General features: G+C 56.4%; 2 protein-coding genes across 3 annotated transcripts; one reads left to right on the top strand and one right to left on the bottom strand.

Annotated features, from left to right (window-relative positions):
* Positions 1-431: 431 nt before the first annotated feature.
* On the bottom strand, positions 432-12,309 carry TUBGCP2 (tubulin gamma complex component 2). 2 transcript variants are annotated; one of them, XM_081017734.1, is made up of 17 exons: positions 12,101-12,309; positions 11,695-11,823; positions 11,064-11,255; positions 10,484-10,643; positions 9,685-9,892; positions 9,159-9,358; positions 7,580-7,769; positions 7,259-7,404; positions 6,498-6,678; positions 5,617-5,797; positions 3,323-3,495; positions 2,918-3,046; positions 2,290-2,410; positions 1,649-1,792; positions 1,417-1,545; positions 992-1,155; positions 432-757 (listed from the first exon to the last, which is right to left on the bottom strand). In XM_081017734.1, exons 1-17 carry the CDS (start codon positions 12,269-12,271, stop codon positions 646-648), a joined length of 2,730 nt encoding a protein of 909 aa, XP_080873860.1. In that variant the 5' UTR covers positions 12,272-12,309; the 3' UTR covers positions 432-645. The 2 variants fall into 2 exon arrangements, with proteins under 2 accessions (XP_080873860.1, XP_080873861.1); XM_081017735.1 differs by lacking the exon at positions 12,101-12,309 and adding an exon at positions 11,979-12,016.
* A 1-nt stretch (position 12,310) lies between these two features.
* Positions 12,311-15,151, top strand: ZNF511 (zinc finger protein 511). The gene is made up of 6 exons (XM_080992637.1): positions 12,311-12,465; positions 12,566-12,636; positions 12,759-12,981; positions 13,266-13,390; positions 13,866-14,063; positions 14,797-15,151. Exons 1-6 carry the CDS (start codon positions 12,367-12,369, stop codon positions 14,900-14,902), a joined length of 822 nt encoding a protein of 273 aa, XP_080848763.1. The 5' UTR covers positions 12,311-12,366; the 3' UTR covers positions 14,903-15,151.
* The last annotated feature ends 556 nt before the right edge of the window (positions 15,152-15,707 follow it).

Here is a 15,707-nt window from a genome sequence, read left to right on the forward strand (position 1 = left end):
ACACACACTGCATTTCGCCAGAGCAGATTAGTTTCTCTCCCCGCTCCCCCGCAGAAAGCTAGTGGAGGGGGGGCGGGTTGAAGAGTGAGTCTGAAGTGCCAAGTTTCTCAGCTCCAAAAAAGGCAGGTTGCAGCAACACTGCCAATGCCATATGAACAAGCAAGAAGCTTCCCTCCTTGCGGGGGTGTGTGTGTTGGGGTGTTACAAGGGAGCTTTCAATATATGGTGTGGGTGTCCTCTTTAGCAAGCCCACAACTAAGACAGTCTAATGGAAAGGCCCCTCTTTCCCAACAGAGCATGTAGGACGCAGTGTGGGCTGCCCCAAGGTTATGGGATGGGGCCTTGCTGTGCCCCCTTTGGCTCCATCACCATCTCATAGGCCTCAACGCCTCCCTCCCGCCACCTGTGTCACATGACAGGACTTCAGGAACTGCTTACAGGTACTCTTTATGTCAAGTAAAATACACCAAATTGTTCAGCTGCGTTGAAAAAGTAGATGCATCCAGAAACGCCACAATTCTTTATGGACAAGCAACGGCGGCTGCAGCGGGAGTGTGTTGCTGCAGTTCTAGGCTACCTACGCAATAAAAGTGCTAAATTTATGTGGGGAGTTCTGGGTGCAGCCCCCGGGGAGAGGAAAGGGGGTCACTGGGTGGCCACCAGAGGCCTGGGGGGGCCCGCCTGCAGCACGGCTTTCTGGCTCCGCTCGGCAGACATGTGCTCCAGCCGCTCCGTGTAGAAGCCGTTGAAGTCCAACCTGGGGGCGGAGAGAGAGAGGGAGAGGAGGGTGGAAGCAGCACAGGAGCGTGACCAGGAAGTCCCTCTGCCAGAGCAGAAGAGCAGGGTCTGCAGAGTCCAACCTCCTCCTTCCTGCCATGGCCAAGCAGGCGCCATTCCCTGCACAGCCACCCTGATGCTGGGAGGAGGACAGAGCCTCCACACGAGCCCCAGGCTCCCTCCAGCTGCCCAAGAGATGCTGCTCCCTGCTCACCTGTAAATGATGTTGATCATGCTGTGCTCGCAGTCGTTGGTGCTGTAGATGCTCAGCTTGTCCAGCAGGTCCAGGAGGTGGGCTGAGAAATTGCTGTCAAACTTGTTGATTGTGGCCTCGAAGCCAGAGGTGACCTGCGTGGTACCGGCCTGCTCTGCTGACAGCTGCAGAGGTGGGGGGAGGGGGGAGAGAGAGAGTTAAGGCTCACAAGGGAGAAGGGAGGGCAGGCAAGGAAGCGGCCCTGGCCTTGCTGCCATGGTTCATCCTGGGGCAGGATTTCCTGGAGAGCACAAGGACTTGGGAAGGAGCCAGATAGTGCTCAGCACCACGAGAGAAGGGCTCTGCCCACACTTGAGGTGCTTTCCTTAGCGAAGGGCTGGGATCTGCAAATGAAGAGGCACCTCCACCCTCCCCTGAACCCCTACCTTGTTCGCCAGCTGCTTCCGGGAGGATTCCTCTGTGCGCTCCTGCTCAGTGGGGGGCCCCCTCATGGTCCCGTGCTCCACCGTCAGGCGTCCCAGCTCATTGTCTAGCTTTATGCTGTTGGATAATCTCTGGTGGGTGGGACAAAGGCAGGCATGAGCCCAGAGCATGCTGGCGCACTCAGGGGGTGCCCCTCGCTCCCCGTGGCACAGAGGGACGCAAGAGGGAGCCCACCTGCATGCAGTTGGTGAACATGACGCAGACAGACATCATTTTGGAGAAGATCTTCAGCAGCTCTGGGTTGGTGAGCATGCAGTCCTTCAAGCAGTTGTCCAGGAAGCTGGTGTGGTGGCTCAAGACATCATCAATATTGGAAGCCTGCCCAGAGGAGACAGCAGCCCATCAGAAACGCCCCCCCCCCCCCGGCAGCAAAGAGGGAATCGGAAACAGCCATGGCCAGAAATAGTTCTCTGTTCTTTTGCTACAATCAACATGCAGAGCTAGCGATGACAAAGCCTTATTTTCAGGGGCTGAGGCAGGTGGCAAAGGGAGCTCCATCTAACTGTCACATTGGAGGAAAGGGAGCACTAGAAGCCAAAATGTAGCCAAGGGGGTTTCTGGGCCAGTGGCCTCCTGTGAGCAGCTACTTCAGGCTCTCCGGCACAGCAGAAAGCTCCTTACCAGCCAGAACCTTGCTTTCCCAAAAGAGCCTGACACCCTTCCAACTCACAAATGAAGCCCCTGTTTTAGCGGAAAAAGAAGAAAGCCCCTTGGGAACAGAGGCCCCACCCAGCCCCACCATTGGGGGGCGAAAGGAGGACTTGGGGCCTGGTGTGGCCCACAGAGGCTCTGAGAGCCACTGGCCCAAAACTGACCGACTTCAGGTTCTTCTCCAGGATGTGCCAAGTTGGCTCCATCACTTCGAACATCATGTAGTACTGGATATTCTGCACAAAGTTGAGCATCCGTTGGCGGAGAGTGAAGGCGCCAGCAAACCTGGGAACGAGAGAGGGAGGAGCCTGGAGGGGTAGATGGGAGGAGAGCCCCTGTGGGGCTGCAGGATGCTGCCCAGAAGCCCAGGAAGGAGCCCAAACCAGTGCCAGGCAGGAGGAGCCCTGCAATGGGGGGGGGGGGGGAGGAAGGCAGCAAGGAGGAAACACCCCCCCCCCAGCCAGTTCTGGCTACCAAGGTCTTTGCCCCTTGAGCGGCTTCTGAAGCCTCAGTGCCCCCTTCCAGAATCTGAAGGGGGAGCTCCCAGGGTCAGAGGACTTGCAGGGAGAGACCCTCTTGCTGCCAGGGGACCCAGCAGCCCAATGCCCTCCCATTGGCCTCGTCCATCCAAGAGGGTGTTCATTCTGCAGAAAGCAGGAAGGCCCAGGAAGCGGCCACAGCTCAGTGGGCTGAGCACCCACGGCACATGTGGAGGGGCCAGGCTCTGCTCTAGGCCTCCGCCTTCGGAGACTCTGCTGGCGACTGGGCCTGCTTGGCTCTGGGAGAGCTCACCATTTGGAGGAGTGCAGGGAGCACTGCTTGGCCGTCTTGCTGCTGATCCAGACGTTGCACAGCTGGCGCTCCACATGTTTGCAATAGAACATGTGCCGGAAGAGCATCTGGTAGCGCGTCAAGGCCTTCCTAGGAGACGGGGAGAGGCGTGGAGGAGCCGCTGCTTGGCCAGGGCCCGGAGGGGCCAAGGCAGGTTACCTCAGGGCCAGGGGTCAGCCAGCCCTCTTTCCTCCAGAGGCACCAAGGAGGCCTTCCCAGCACCCCCTTCCCCTCCAGAGTTATGATGCATTGACTGAGGCACATGCACGGAGGAAGGAGGATCAGGATCAGGCCAATGGCTGGCTGTGCTCTGCCCCCTCTGGATGGAAAGGATGAGCCACCATCAGCTGAGCTGCTCTGCCTTACCTGTTGATGATCAGCGAGAGAGGCCACTTCACGATGTAATCGAAGGAAAAGGCTTCCAGGCCGCTGAGCGAGAGCTCCGTGGGGTCTGCGTGGATGATGGCCTTCTCCTGCTTGGTTTCGATGGCCAGGACTCTCAGGAGCTGCGTGATGAGATCGTGGGGCATCAAGTCAACCTGGAAAGAGGGAAAAGGGCCGCGAGAGGAAGGAGGCCAGTCAGACACTCAAACTGCCAAACAGAGCATGTGACTAGACTGTCAACAAACAAATGATAGCAAATATTTGAATTTTCATTCACTGACAGTCCGTGAGGCCAAAGTCAAACCCTGAACAAGCAGAAACGCTCCATAGTAGTCTTAAAAAACCTGGAATAATAATAATAATGATATTTACACCCCACCCATCTGGCTGGGTTTTCGCAGCCATTCTGGGCGGCTTTCAACAAAGTATTAAAATACATTGGTCCGTCAAAAATTAAAAGCTTCCCTAAACAGGGCTGCCTTCATATGTCTTCTAAAAGTGGGGTAGATGTTTTTCTCTTTGACATCTGGTGGGAGGGCATTCCACAGGGCGGGTGCCACTACCGAGAAGACCCTCTGCCTGGTTCCCTGTAACGTGGCTTCTCACAGTGAGGGAACCACCAGAAGGCCCACAGCGCTGGACCTCAGCGTCTGGGCAGAACGATGGGGGTGGAGACGCTCCTTCAGGTATACTGGACCGAGGCCATTTAAGGGTTTAAAGGTCAGCACCAACACTTTGAATTGTGCTTGGAAATGTATTGGGAGGCAATGTACCTACATTTCAAGACCGGTGTTATGTGGTCTCGGTGGCCGCTCCCAGTCAGCAGTCTAGCTGCCACATTCTGGAATAGTTGTAGTTTCCGGGTCACCTTCAAAGGTAGCCCCACATACAGCGCATTGCAATAGTCCAAGCGAGAAATAACCAGAGCATGCACCACTCTGGCAAGACAGTCCGCAAGCAGATAGGATTCCAGGACGGAGCTGGTAGACAGCCGCCCTGGACACAGAATTGACCTGCGCCTCCATGGACAGCTGCAGGTCCAAAATGACTCCCAGGCCGCGTACCTGGTCCTTCAGGGGCACAATTACCCTGTTCAGGACCGGGGAGTCCTCCACACCTGCCTGCCTCTTGTCCCCAAAAAACAGTACTTCTGTCTTGTCAGGATTCAACCTCAATCTGTTGGCCGCCATCCATCCTCCAGACACTCACACAGAACCTTCACCGCTTTCACTGGTTCTGATTTGAAAGAGAGGTAGAGCTTGAGTATCATCCACATACTGATGAACACTCAGCCCAAACCCTCTGATGATCTCTCCCAGCGGCTGCATGTAGATGTTGAAAACATTGGGGGGGGGGGGGGAGAGGACAGAACCCTGAGGCACCCTACAAGTGAGAGCCCAGGGGTCTGAACACTCACCCCCCCCCCCACTTTCTGATCACGGCCCAGGAGGAAGGAGCAGAACCACTGTATGACAGTGCCCCCAGCTCCCAGTCCCTGTAGACAGTCCAGAAGGATGTTATGGTTGATGGTATCAAAAGCCGCTGAGAGATCCAGCAGAACTAGGAAACAGCTCTCACCTTTGTCCCTAGCCCGCCGGAGATCATCGACCAGCACAACCAAGGCAGTTTCAGTCCCATGGTGAGGCCTGCATCCCGATTGAAAGGGATCCAAATGGTTCACATCCTCCAGGAGTGCTTGGAGTTGTTCAGCAACTACCCGCTCAATCACCTTGCCCAAGAATGGAAGATTTGAGACTGGGCGATAGTTGGCCATATTGGCCGCGTCTAAAGATGGTTTTTTAAGAAGTGGTTTGATAACCGCCTCTTTTAGCAGGTCTAGGAAGGCTCCCTCACGGAGGGAAGCATTCACCACCCCGTGAAGCCCATCGCCCAGCCCTTCCCGGCTAGCTTTTATAAGCCAGGATGGGCAAGGATCAAGGAGACAGGTGGTTGGTTTCACTCGTCCAAGCAGCCTGTCCACATCCTCAGAAGTAACAGATTGGAATTGATTCCATGCAACTTGACTAGACAGGAACTAGCACTCTCCTGGCCTGACCCTGCTTCCATGCTGGAGTCTACCTCTTCCTGACTCTGAGGAACTTTATCTGCAAAAAGTCTTTTCTTTGGTTGGGTGGGCAAGGGCTCCACACCAAACGTCCCCCAGAACCCTGCTAGACAAGCCAAAGCCACTTGCGGGGTTGCCCAGGCTCAATGGGGAGACACCGGCAGCACCTCTGGGGCTCTGAGGCCTTGCCTTTGTGCCGGGCATCCTTTACCTTCAAGTCATCCTTGAAGGGGTCTGTGTTTGCTGTGCTCATCCGCAGGGCCAGCTCCAGCAGAGCCTCCAGCCGGGTGGGGACAATGTCGTCCACCGGCTTCTTCAGCTCCTCTTCGGTGAGGTCCATGAAATGGACGTAGAAGTCCCCCTGGTCCATGAGGAAGTAGTGCTTGATGGACCTGCTCACAGAAAGGGGCCACCAGTCAACTCACTGCGGCAGGAACAGAGGAGGCAGGAGGGACCCCTCACCCACCGCCTGCCTCCTCCCGCCCGGTAGAAACAGGAAGAAGCGGACCTGGCTTTTGGAATAAGAAGTGCTGCAAGTACCGTATTTTTCGCTCTATAAGACGCACCAGACCATAAGACACACCTAGTTTTTGGAGGAGGAAAATAAGAAACAAAATATTCTGAATCCCAGAAGCCAGAACAGCAAGAGGGATCGCTGTGCAGTGAAAGCAGCAATCCCTCTTGCTGTTCTGGCTTCTGGGATAGCTGCACAGCCTGCATTCACTCCATAAGACGCATACACATTTCCCCTTACTTTTTAGGAGAGAAAAAGTGAGTCTTATAGAGCAAAAAATACGGTATCTTTATGCCATCTGCAATAAAGCAGCCCCTTGCAATTCAGCTGGGAGGCAGGAAATGGGAGGACTCTCTCTTGGAGTGGGGGGTCCCATGGCCCCTGCCCCTCCACCCAGCTCCTCCTGCATCCTCAGGGCAAGTCTATGAAAGTGCCTGCTTCCCGCCCCCTGCTGGGAAAGCACAAGCTCCTCCACACTTTTGCCCCTTCATTTCCCAAATCAGCAGCCCCTAAAACTGTCCCAGCTGGCATGGAGAAGAAAAGCAGCCTGCAAGAGACGCCACTGGAAGGAAGCAAACCTTAAGTGGGCCACAAGTTCTTTTTCCTCCATGAGGAAATCGAGCAGCACTTTGCTGGCGTAGTTGTAGGCTTTCTCGATCTGCTCCACATATTCCCGCTCCTTCAGTGTGTAGATGACCTCTTTGGCCAGGGGGCAAGTGACATCACGGCCACACTCCCGAACGACATTCAAATACTTCCCTGCAGGACGGAAGGGACAAAGGGACATGAGGACGGGCTCAGCTCTTCACTAAACGCTGTTCAGACCTTGTACACAAACAAATGAGCACATTTCCTCTCCCTTCCCTGCTGTCCCTCCCATCCTCCCAATGCGTGAAACTTAAGCACAGAACCTGACATTAGTCTCTGCTGAAACTCATTTTGTTAGTTTGGGCTGACTTCTCCAATCCATTAAGGTATTTTTGCATCCTGATTCTGTCTTCTGCAGCATTAGCTACCCCTCCCAGTTTGGTATCCTCTGCAAATTTGATGAGGATCCCCTCAATTTCTTCATCTGTCATCTCCCTCCTTGACGGAAGGGCAATGGAAAGAAGCCAGATAAATACAACGATCGGCTTTTGAAGCTTGAGAAAAAATCTCACAGGATATCCTCCATACGACTCGCCCAGAGGCAGAAGGGAAGAGCTGCAAAGGGAACCAGACCTCCCAGGCACTCCACAACCGCTCCCCCCCCCCGCCCGCCTGGGGGCTTCTCCATCCACTGCATGACCCTCCCTCCTCCCCTCCCGCTTTCCTGTCAAGCAGGAATTTGGCTCCTCACCTGTGCTGAGAATTTTGTCTGCAATCTTCTGGAGGAAGGAGGGGATCTGCTGCTGGACGATCGTGTACCTCTGGTCCCAGTACTTGTCATTATAGTCTTCTTGGATCTTCTCCTTCTGGAGCTCATGCTCTTCCACCATGAATTCACTGTGGAATTAAAAAACGGTTAGGCCCATGGCAGGGAAGTACAGAGCAGGAGGCTCCCCAGGGCTCTTCATCCAGGCAGTCCCAGGACACAGCGCCCTGCTTGGACTCCCAAACAGACCACAGAGGTTTCTCCAGCTCACATGCCAAGAGAAGGACCACAGGGTCCTCCGCCCACCTGTAGGGATCATTGATGATGCCTCGGTAGATCCATTTCTCCAGGATTTCGAAGTAGGGAACACTGGCAGCCTTGGTCAAGTAGAGGCAGAGCTCCTGGGCTTGGCTGTCTCCCGTGTAGTTGAACGTCTTATCGTGCAGCAGGCTGAGTGTTGACCCTCCAACACACTCCCCTTTGTCCACAGAAGTGGCTGCAACAAGAAGCAAAGGCCAGGAAGAGTCACGTCCCGCTGAAGCCAGGGTTGGTCAGGGCACAGGTGCCCATCCATGGCAGACACACCTGGATGTTGCAGGAGCTCCCCCATCTGAAAAGGGGTCAGCAGGAGATGGCTGCTCTGGACCATGGCCTGGGACACTGGCCGGCTTACGAGGTGAGCACCCAGAGCGGAGGCAGGGTTTCCACAAGGCTCAATGGGCCCTTGGGGTTGGTGAAGCGAAACCTGCCTCTCAGGGGTCACTTATGGCCCCCAAGGGGGCCCAAGAACCTCTGAAAAGAGGCTACTGGCAACCACTTCAGGAACAGAACCTCTGCCACTCCCTGGTTGTCCTCAAGTGCACTTATCGCGATTGAGGTGCTCCAGCCAATCCGCTGTGCTGAATCTGAATCATGTAGAACTGTTTATTCAAAGAATGTCCCCCCACCCCACCCTATTCAGCTGATAGAAGCTTCTGCAAAAGCAACAAATAGTGTACAGCTCACAGACTGAGAGCGAGCACGCCAGCATTATTCCTGCAGTCAGCAGGAGGGGCCAGGGGATTGGTTTTAATAACTGTATTATAAGTTGGTATTGTTATAATGAGGCTATTATCGGATTGTAATTGCAAACTTCTTCTTCTTCTTAATTGAATTTATATACCACCCTATACCTGGAGGTCTCAGGGCGGTTCACAGAAGAGATCAACCTTAAAAACTGTAATATATATACAGTAATCAAAATGAAGACATCCTGACATCCCTCTGTGGCAACTTTATAAAAATTATTACCAAAATAAGGAGGGGCCAGAGGATGCCCCCTTCTGCTCTGGGGCACCAGGGTAGGGGGGACTTGGAGGCTTCCACAGCATTTGGGGGGGGGTGTACAAAGGAAGCTCCCCTGCAGCTCCTCTTTCTAGGGCTGAGGGATGGGGCTCCTTGAGGGGAGGAGGAGGAGTGGCATTCCCAGGGGGCCCTGGTCCTCCCTCCAGGGGGTGGGTAGGCCCAGAGGGAGCCCCTTTGACTTTGCTGCCCCCAGGAAAAGGAATGACCCAATCACTGGCCTCACCTGAGACTGACTGTGGCACGAGGGAACCCCTTTCAGCTGTGGGCTGCTGGACTCCCTTGAAAGGACCCTCCCTGCAGCAACATCCCAGCAGTGGGCAAGCCAGAGACCCACCTGCACACACGGACCCAGCTCCTTCCACCACCCCCCTTGATGAAGGAGAGCCATCTCGGCCTCTCCTGGCACTGGGGCTCCAAGGTCCAAGCCTCCCTCCCTCCCTTGCCCCCTCCAGGGGAGCAGGAGGCAAGCAGACAGAGAAGGCGGCTGCCCAGAAAGACACCCTGCTCCCTGCCCCCCAGAGAGACCTTGCCCCGCACTCACCCAGGGAAGCCAGGATCTCCATGGTCCTCATGGTGGGCTGGATGTAGAACCAGAGCTTCTGCAGGGAGAGCAGGCCTTGGCGCTGCAGGTGCTCCAGCTGCGTCACCAGGGTCATGTATTCCTTGACCAGGGCCCTCATGGCGGCCGCCAGCGCGTGGTTCACCTGCCCGTACTCAAAGGAAGACTTCTCTTCCACGAACCTGTCAGGGCGCAGGACAGAGAGCTGCTGCTGGAAGCAAACCCCAGCACCTCTGGGCCCCACCAGAAACGTGGCCCACCAATGCCACCCCCAGATGCAAGGAAGCCTTGTTCTTGTGCAGCTCAGCAATGAGAGGAAGCAGGAAGCTCCCTAGGTTCTCTGAGCTCCAGGGGCCTTTGGGGCTCTGAGCTGCTGCAGCCCCCAGGTGGGAGGAACCCCAGAGGCCCCCCCACCCAGCCCTCAGCCGGAGGGATGGGACACAGGCTGTCGCTGCGTCCTCTTCGCCTCCCCCAGCTCTGTCCATGATGAGGAACCCCAGGCTGCTACCTGGTGACGATGGAGTAGCTCGCTGCCACGGGGAGGATCCTGGTGACCAGCTCCTTGACTGACATATCCAGGTTGGGATCCACCAAGAAAGTGCGGCTCTCTCTGCCCACCAGTGGCTGCGCAGTGATGTACCGGCCATCCACCCCAATCAGGACGTAGAGCAAGTCCTCCACCACAGCAGATTCCTGGGCTGCCAGTGGCAAAGTCCCTGGCAGAGGAAAGCGGCACGTCATGCACCGGCGCCACTCAAACAAATGCATCTGGGGAACCCGCCTGAGGGCCAAAAGGGCAGCTGGCCATTCTTAAAAAGAGCAGGGTCTCCCACCACCGGGAGAGGAGAGGGCATTTGACAGGTCCAGGCCTTTGTGTACCTGGACACGGTTTTGTGTGCTTATTTTTATACGTCAAGCTGTTTGACACTTTTTATTGTGCCTGCTGGGCTCACAAATAAAACTCTACTCATATTCATGTGTTTTTAATCTATGATAAGCTGGCAGTTGTTGGCAGCTATGGGAGAGGAGAGGGCTCTTGGGCTTGGATCCTGCCAATGGATTTCCCACTGGGGGCATCTGGTGGGCCCCTGTGAGGACAGGATGCTGGAATGGATAGGCCCCTTTGGCCTGATCCAGCCGCCCCACTCTTCTTGTGTTCTGGACCTTCCACACTGCACTGCCCAGACCCACGTTGGCAGAGCATCACCAGCTGCCCATTAAGGGTCCCAGAGAAACATCCAGCAGGCAGGGGAGGCAGAAACAGCCCCAAGCTGTGAGACCCTCTGCTCCTCTCGTGCAAGACTCACCTATAGGCACCGTGGTGTCCAGGCTCAGGCTGGAGCTCGTGAGGAAGTCCCCGATGAGGGCCGGCCTCTCATACACCCAGGCGGGAAAGGACGGGATGGGCTGCCCAGAGTTCTTCCTGTTCTGCTTGTCCCTGAGCGACTTCCGCACCAGCTCAAGAGACTGCCAAGGAAGAGAATGAGTGACAGGCCAGCCCAGACACTGAACTATCAAGCAGCCATGGCAGCAGGGTGTGTGGCAGCTGGGCTCCCACTCGCTGCCCGTTCCTGCCCCCTTTGCTCAGGGGGCAAAAGAGACTGGGACAGTATTTGCACCCAGGGAGGCCTCTCAGGACCCACCCCTAGTCCCCTTGGCAAACCGAAGACCAGCCCACCCGCCCGGAGCGTTGGACAAGGCAGAACTTCCTCTGAAGTAGGTACTACAGGGAGCCCAGCTAAGGACCTCCTGCAGCTGCCCACGGAGGTCACTGGCTTCCCCATCCTAGGCTTGCCGTGTGAGAGAGAGAGATCCCAAAGGCTTTGGCTGCAGCAGAACCCTCCCTTCCCAAATAACAAACCAGGGGACCCGAGAGAAGAGAGGGACCTGTGGGGCGCTGGAGCTGGTTGTGACAGTGCCCAGCTGCTTCCGTAGCTCCTCCAGCTCCTGGACGGTCATTTTGGCTGTTGTTGAGGGGATGGAGAAAGTGACGCTGCTGCTGGCTCCGCCACTGCTGGCCGCTGCATTGGCCGCTAGCTCTGCCCTTTCCTTGGCATTTTGCTGCAAGTACTGGAGGGTCTGCAAAAGCCCCACAAAAAGCAGAACTCAGGAACGGCACCAAAGAGCCACAGCCCACAGGGAGAGTGGATCTCCCAGCTGCCTCCCCAGTCTTGATATATGACAGCCGAGGTGGGCAACCTGCAGCCCTGGGGGGCCGACTTCAAATTCAGGCCTCAGGCCAGAGCAACCTGTCTGTCTCTTGTCAGTCTGCCGGGTGGGAAGGGAGAGAGGGGAGCGGGGGCTCTGGACCCTCCAGCCACGGGCTGCAGGTCCCACCCTCTGCTTCTTCTCTTGATGGGGAACCGGGGAGCCAGCGCTGGGCTGGGCTGAGGAATGGCTGACTGGGGCTGCTTCTGGGGGGACCCCCCCCCCCGAGGTCTGCCCCGCCTCCCTTCCCGGATCTGGAACTGCTTTCTGGGTCTCCTTTCCGGGGGGGGGGGGTTCTGCCTCTCCTCACCTCCTTGTCCTCGGTCAGCTTGGAGAGCAGCTGCACCAGCGAGTCCAGGTGCCGCGTGTTCTTCGACTTCAGCTCGTCGTACTTGGTCAGAAAGTCTTCCGGCGTCCGAGAAAACTCCGCGATCTTCACCTGCGGGGAGACGGGGGGGGCGCAGCGGGGGGGGGGGGTCAGCGCCCGGCGGGGAGAGTCCTTGGGGGGGTCCCGGGGCCACCCAGGGAGGGCGGGAGCCGGCGGGGGTCCCGGGGGGGGTCCTACCCTCCCTCCCTCCCCGGGGGCTGGCTCGCCTTGGCTCCGAGGGCGGCGGCGGAGGTGGCGAGGAGGGGGCGGCGGCGGAGGGAGGGGGCCGGCGGGGGTCCCGGGGGGGTCCTTCCCTCCCTCCCCCCCTCCCCGGGCCCCGCTCGCTCGCCTTGGCTCCGAGGGCGGCGGCGGAGGTGGCGAGGAAGGGCCCGCTCTGGCTCCTCTGCAGCAGCTCCACGTAGCCCTCGGCGCCGCCTTCCCCGCAGGAGCCCCTCGCGCGGAGGAGCCGGAGAAGCTCGTTCACGTCGTGGTGGAGCCGGAACTCGCTCATGGCCGCCATGGACCGGGAGGCGTCTCCCCGGCAACGGGGCACCGGAAGCGGAAGCGAGAGAGAGAGACCCGCCTCTTCCGGCAGCCGGCGAGGAAAGCGGGAGGATGCGGGACGAGGAAGGCGAGCGAGACGGGGGCGGCGGAGGCCCCTTCCGCTTCCGCCCGGCCCGGCTCCGCTTCCCCGCGCAGCACCCCTTCTTCGAGGCAGGCGGGCGGGCGGGCGGGGGGCCGAGGGGGGGGAGAGGGGAGCCCGGGGGGCCCTCCCGGAAGTGGCGTCATGCGGGTCTTTCTTCCTTCCTCTTAGGACGGCGACGTCCAGCGGCATCTCCGCCTCCAGGATGCGCAGCCCAGCGCCCCCCCCGGAGGGGCCTCCCGGTGAGCGGCGCCCGCGGGCGCCCTCGGGGGAACCCCGGCGCCCCTTCTCCCCTCCCTGCGGGGCGGGTCTGGGTGGCCTTTGGGTGCCCCTTGCGACCCCCTCCCCGCTGTGTCTCCCGCAGGCCCCCCGCCGCCGCCGCCGCCGCCGCCGCCTTCTCGTGCCCGGCCGCGGGCTGCGCGCAGGTCTTCGACTCCCTGGCCAGCTGCGAGCACCACTACGGCCTCCTGCACCGCAGCGCCTGCTCGGCCTGCCAGCGCGCCTTCCCCTCGCCGCACCTGCTGCACCTGCACCTGCTCGAGTGGCACGACGCCCTCTTCGGGGTCATGGCGGAGAAGCGCAGCCTGGTGAGAGCCCGAGGCCCCTGGAAGGCAGGGCAGCCCCGGCGCCCACATCCTCCCGCCTGCTGCATGAAGACCATTGCACCAGTAGCCAGCTTCTTCTTCATGATAATAATTTTATGATTTGTATCTTGTCCGCCTGACTGTATTGCCCCAGCCACTCTGGGCGGCTTCCAACAACTTATGAAAACGCAATAAGACATCAGAGATTTTTTTTTTTTTTAACCCATCTCTGCTTGAGTGGTTGGGACCCCAAATGCTGACCAGCCCCCTCTTGCCCCCTTTTCTAGTACCAATGCCTGGTTGAGAGCTGTCCGGAGAAGTTCAAGAACAGCAAAGAGCGCAAGGAGCACTTGGTCCGAGTTCACTGCTACCCATCGGACTTCCGCTTTGATAAACCCGTGAAGGCAAAGAGGTAAGTACTTAGGTGTGGGTAAGGGGGGGGGAGGCAGACATGCTCACTGTTCAGCAGACTGGCTTCGGACATGGAGTGGGGGGGGGGAGCAGACAAATCTTCTAGACAAATCTAGTACTGTTTGGCTTTCTTTGGAATCCTGCCCTTTTCGCCCAGGAGCCAAGGTAGGTGAGGCTGAGAGGAAGTGCCTGACCCCAAAGCCACTTGGCGAGCCTCATGGGTGGGGAGAGATTTAGATCCTCTTCTTAAAAGTCTTTGCCTGCCACTGTGACTGCTGCACCACCCAGGCTCCTGCCTGCATGTTGCAGGAAGAAAAGCAAGGCTGGGGGGAGAAGAAGCTGACAGGGGAGAAGGACCTGGACTCACAGACAGCCTCCATGTGGTGAGAGAAACTGGGGTGGTGGCAGCAGCAAGGTCCTCATGCCTTTTCATAAAGTTTGCAAGGGTTTTGCTCTGGGCTGTGTTTTTGCGCCAGCACAAAGGCAGCGAGATCTCCCTCCGGAGAGAGCGCCTTCCCGATGGATGTGTGGGAGGGAGAAGACTGCAGGGAGCCGGCAGCGGACGATGCCATGGAAGTCGGCCCCAGCGAGAGCACAGAGGAGAAGCCGCCCCAGCCTGGGGCAGAGGACACGCCAGCCTTTCCGCCATCTGAGAGACGGCTCTACAGCTCCAGGTAGGAGCCTCTCCTGGAGCGGCTGTCCTCGTCTTAGCATCCGCTTGTTCTTTGTGTGTGGAGAACGATGTCAACGCTTGCTTCTTCTGTCAGCCACAAACTAAAAAGGGTCACAAAACCTCCAAGAGAAAATAGGTATCTCATCTTAAAATCCTGCCCCAAATCTTTTAGAATGGCTGGAAGCTGCATGAATGGCATTGTGTGAGTGAAACTCGGGGCAATTTGGCACTACTAACTAATATTGTTGTTTATATTAAAATTATATCCCCCTTCCTCCTGAAGAAGCACAGGGTAGTAACGTCTTGAAATGTGTAAGTCTGGCCTCTGGAATAAGTCAGGAAGAGCTGTTTTGCTTTTGGAATATTGTTTGCATGTATATATGTTTGCATAGCTTACTTACTGAACTGGTGACTGAGTAATTTTTTTACTAATCAAATGACAACGCTGCATGCACTTGTGGTAATATGAGCTCAATATGGAGGTACCAGAAATGAGTTAAAATAAGGAACTACACCCGTTGTTGAGCCTGAGTGGCTGAGCAACAGGAAAGCGTAACAAATTTCAATAGATTTCTGGGCCTTCTGTAGTCACACAAGTTATCTTAAACGGCAGCGCTCGCATATGGCATTTGGAAACCTGAGAGGCCTCAGCCAAGCCTCTGATCCACCCGGAGTCCTTTTTACTGCTGGCCATAAGGGCACTGAAAGCTCTCTTGCTGTTCCTTCTCTTCCAGTGTCCCACACACTGTTTGCTTTGGACAAGGGGCAAAGCGCAGCTTCCAAGGCAGAAAAAAGAAGGCCTGGGGGACCAAAGAGGAACTTCAGGAAGTGGCAGAGTGAAGAAAGACTTTTGCAAAGCCCAGGTGGCCTTTCCTCGGGCGGAGGAGCTGGTTTTGACCCTTCAGCAGAGGCAGAGTGGGCTCTGGTGTAGGGAGGTGCGCCTGCCCTACCTGGCAGAGACAGTGAACTGGGTCCTTCTCCAACTGGGAGCTGCTCCTGCAGGCCAGGAGTCACCAGGACCAGAGTTGCGTGCAGAGGGTGAAAATCGTTTCTGTATTTTTGAAAATAAAATGCTTGGTGTTTACAGAATCCTGGATGTTGAAAAGAGCAGCTGGTTGATTAAGCCACAGGAGGCAAATGGAGGGTCATCTCTCTCTGAACAAAATGCACAAAATACACAATTTGCATCTAAAAATAATCTGTTCCTATGTTGCAAGAAATGTCCTATCGTCTCTCCATTAATCAAAAGGGGCCAAAGTATTATCTTTCCAGTCAGTATCAGTCTTTTGGCAGAAGTAAGGGCACAAAGAGTCCATCTAGATCGACCAGCTGCCAAGCCTCATATAATTGACATGACATTTAGGATAATGTCATCATCTGACAATTTTATTTCCCCCCAAATATAGTATTTATACATCCTAAGACTTTAATCCAAAAATTCATAAACGTCAGACATTGCTTAAACTTATGTTTCAAAGAAGCATTTTCCTAATTACATCTTCTGCAACATGTTGTGGATAGTCCCTTTCTGTACAAAAGTACCAGTCCAATTCTAAATAATATCTTTTGTTGCCCAAGACGTAGTTTATAATCTAAAAAACATTTGCTATGGAAGCTAAGACATTATTATGTTTCTTAGTGGCTT

The sequence above is a fragment of the Podarcis pityusensis genome (assembly GCF_964106645.2).
Source record: "Podarcis pityusensis genome assembly, chromosome: 1".
Taxonomy (NCBI): Eukaryota; Metazoa; Chordata; class Lepidosauria; order Squamata; family Lacertidae; genus Podarcis; species Podarcis pityusensis.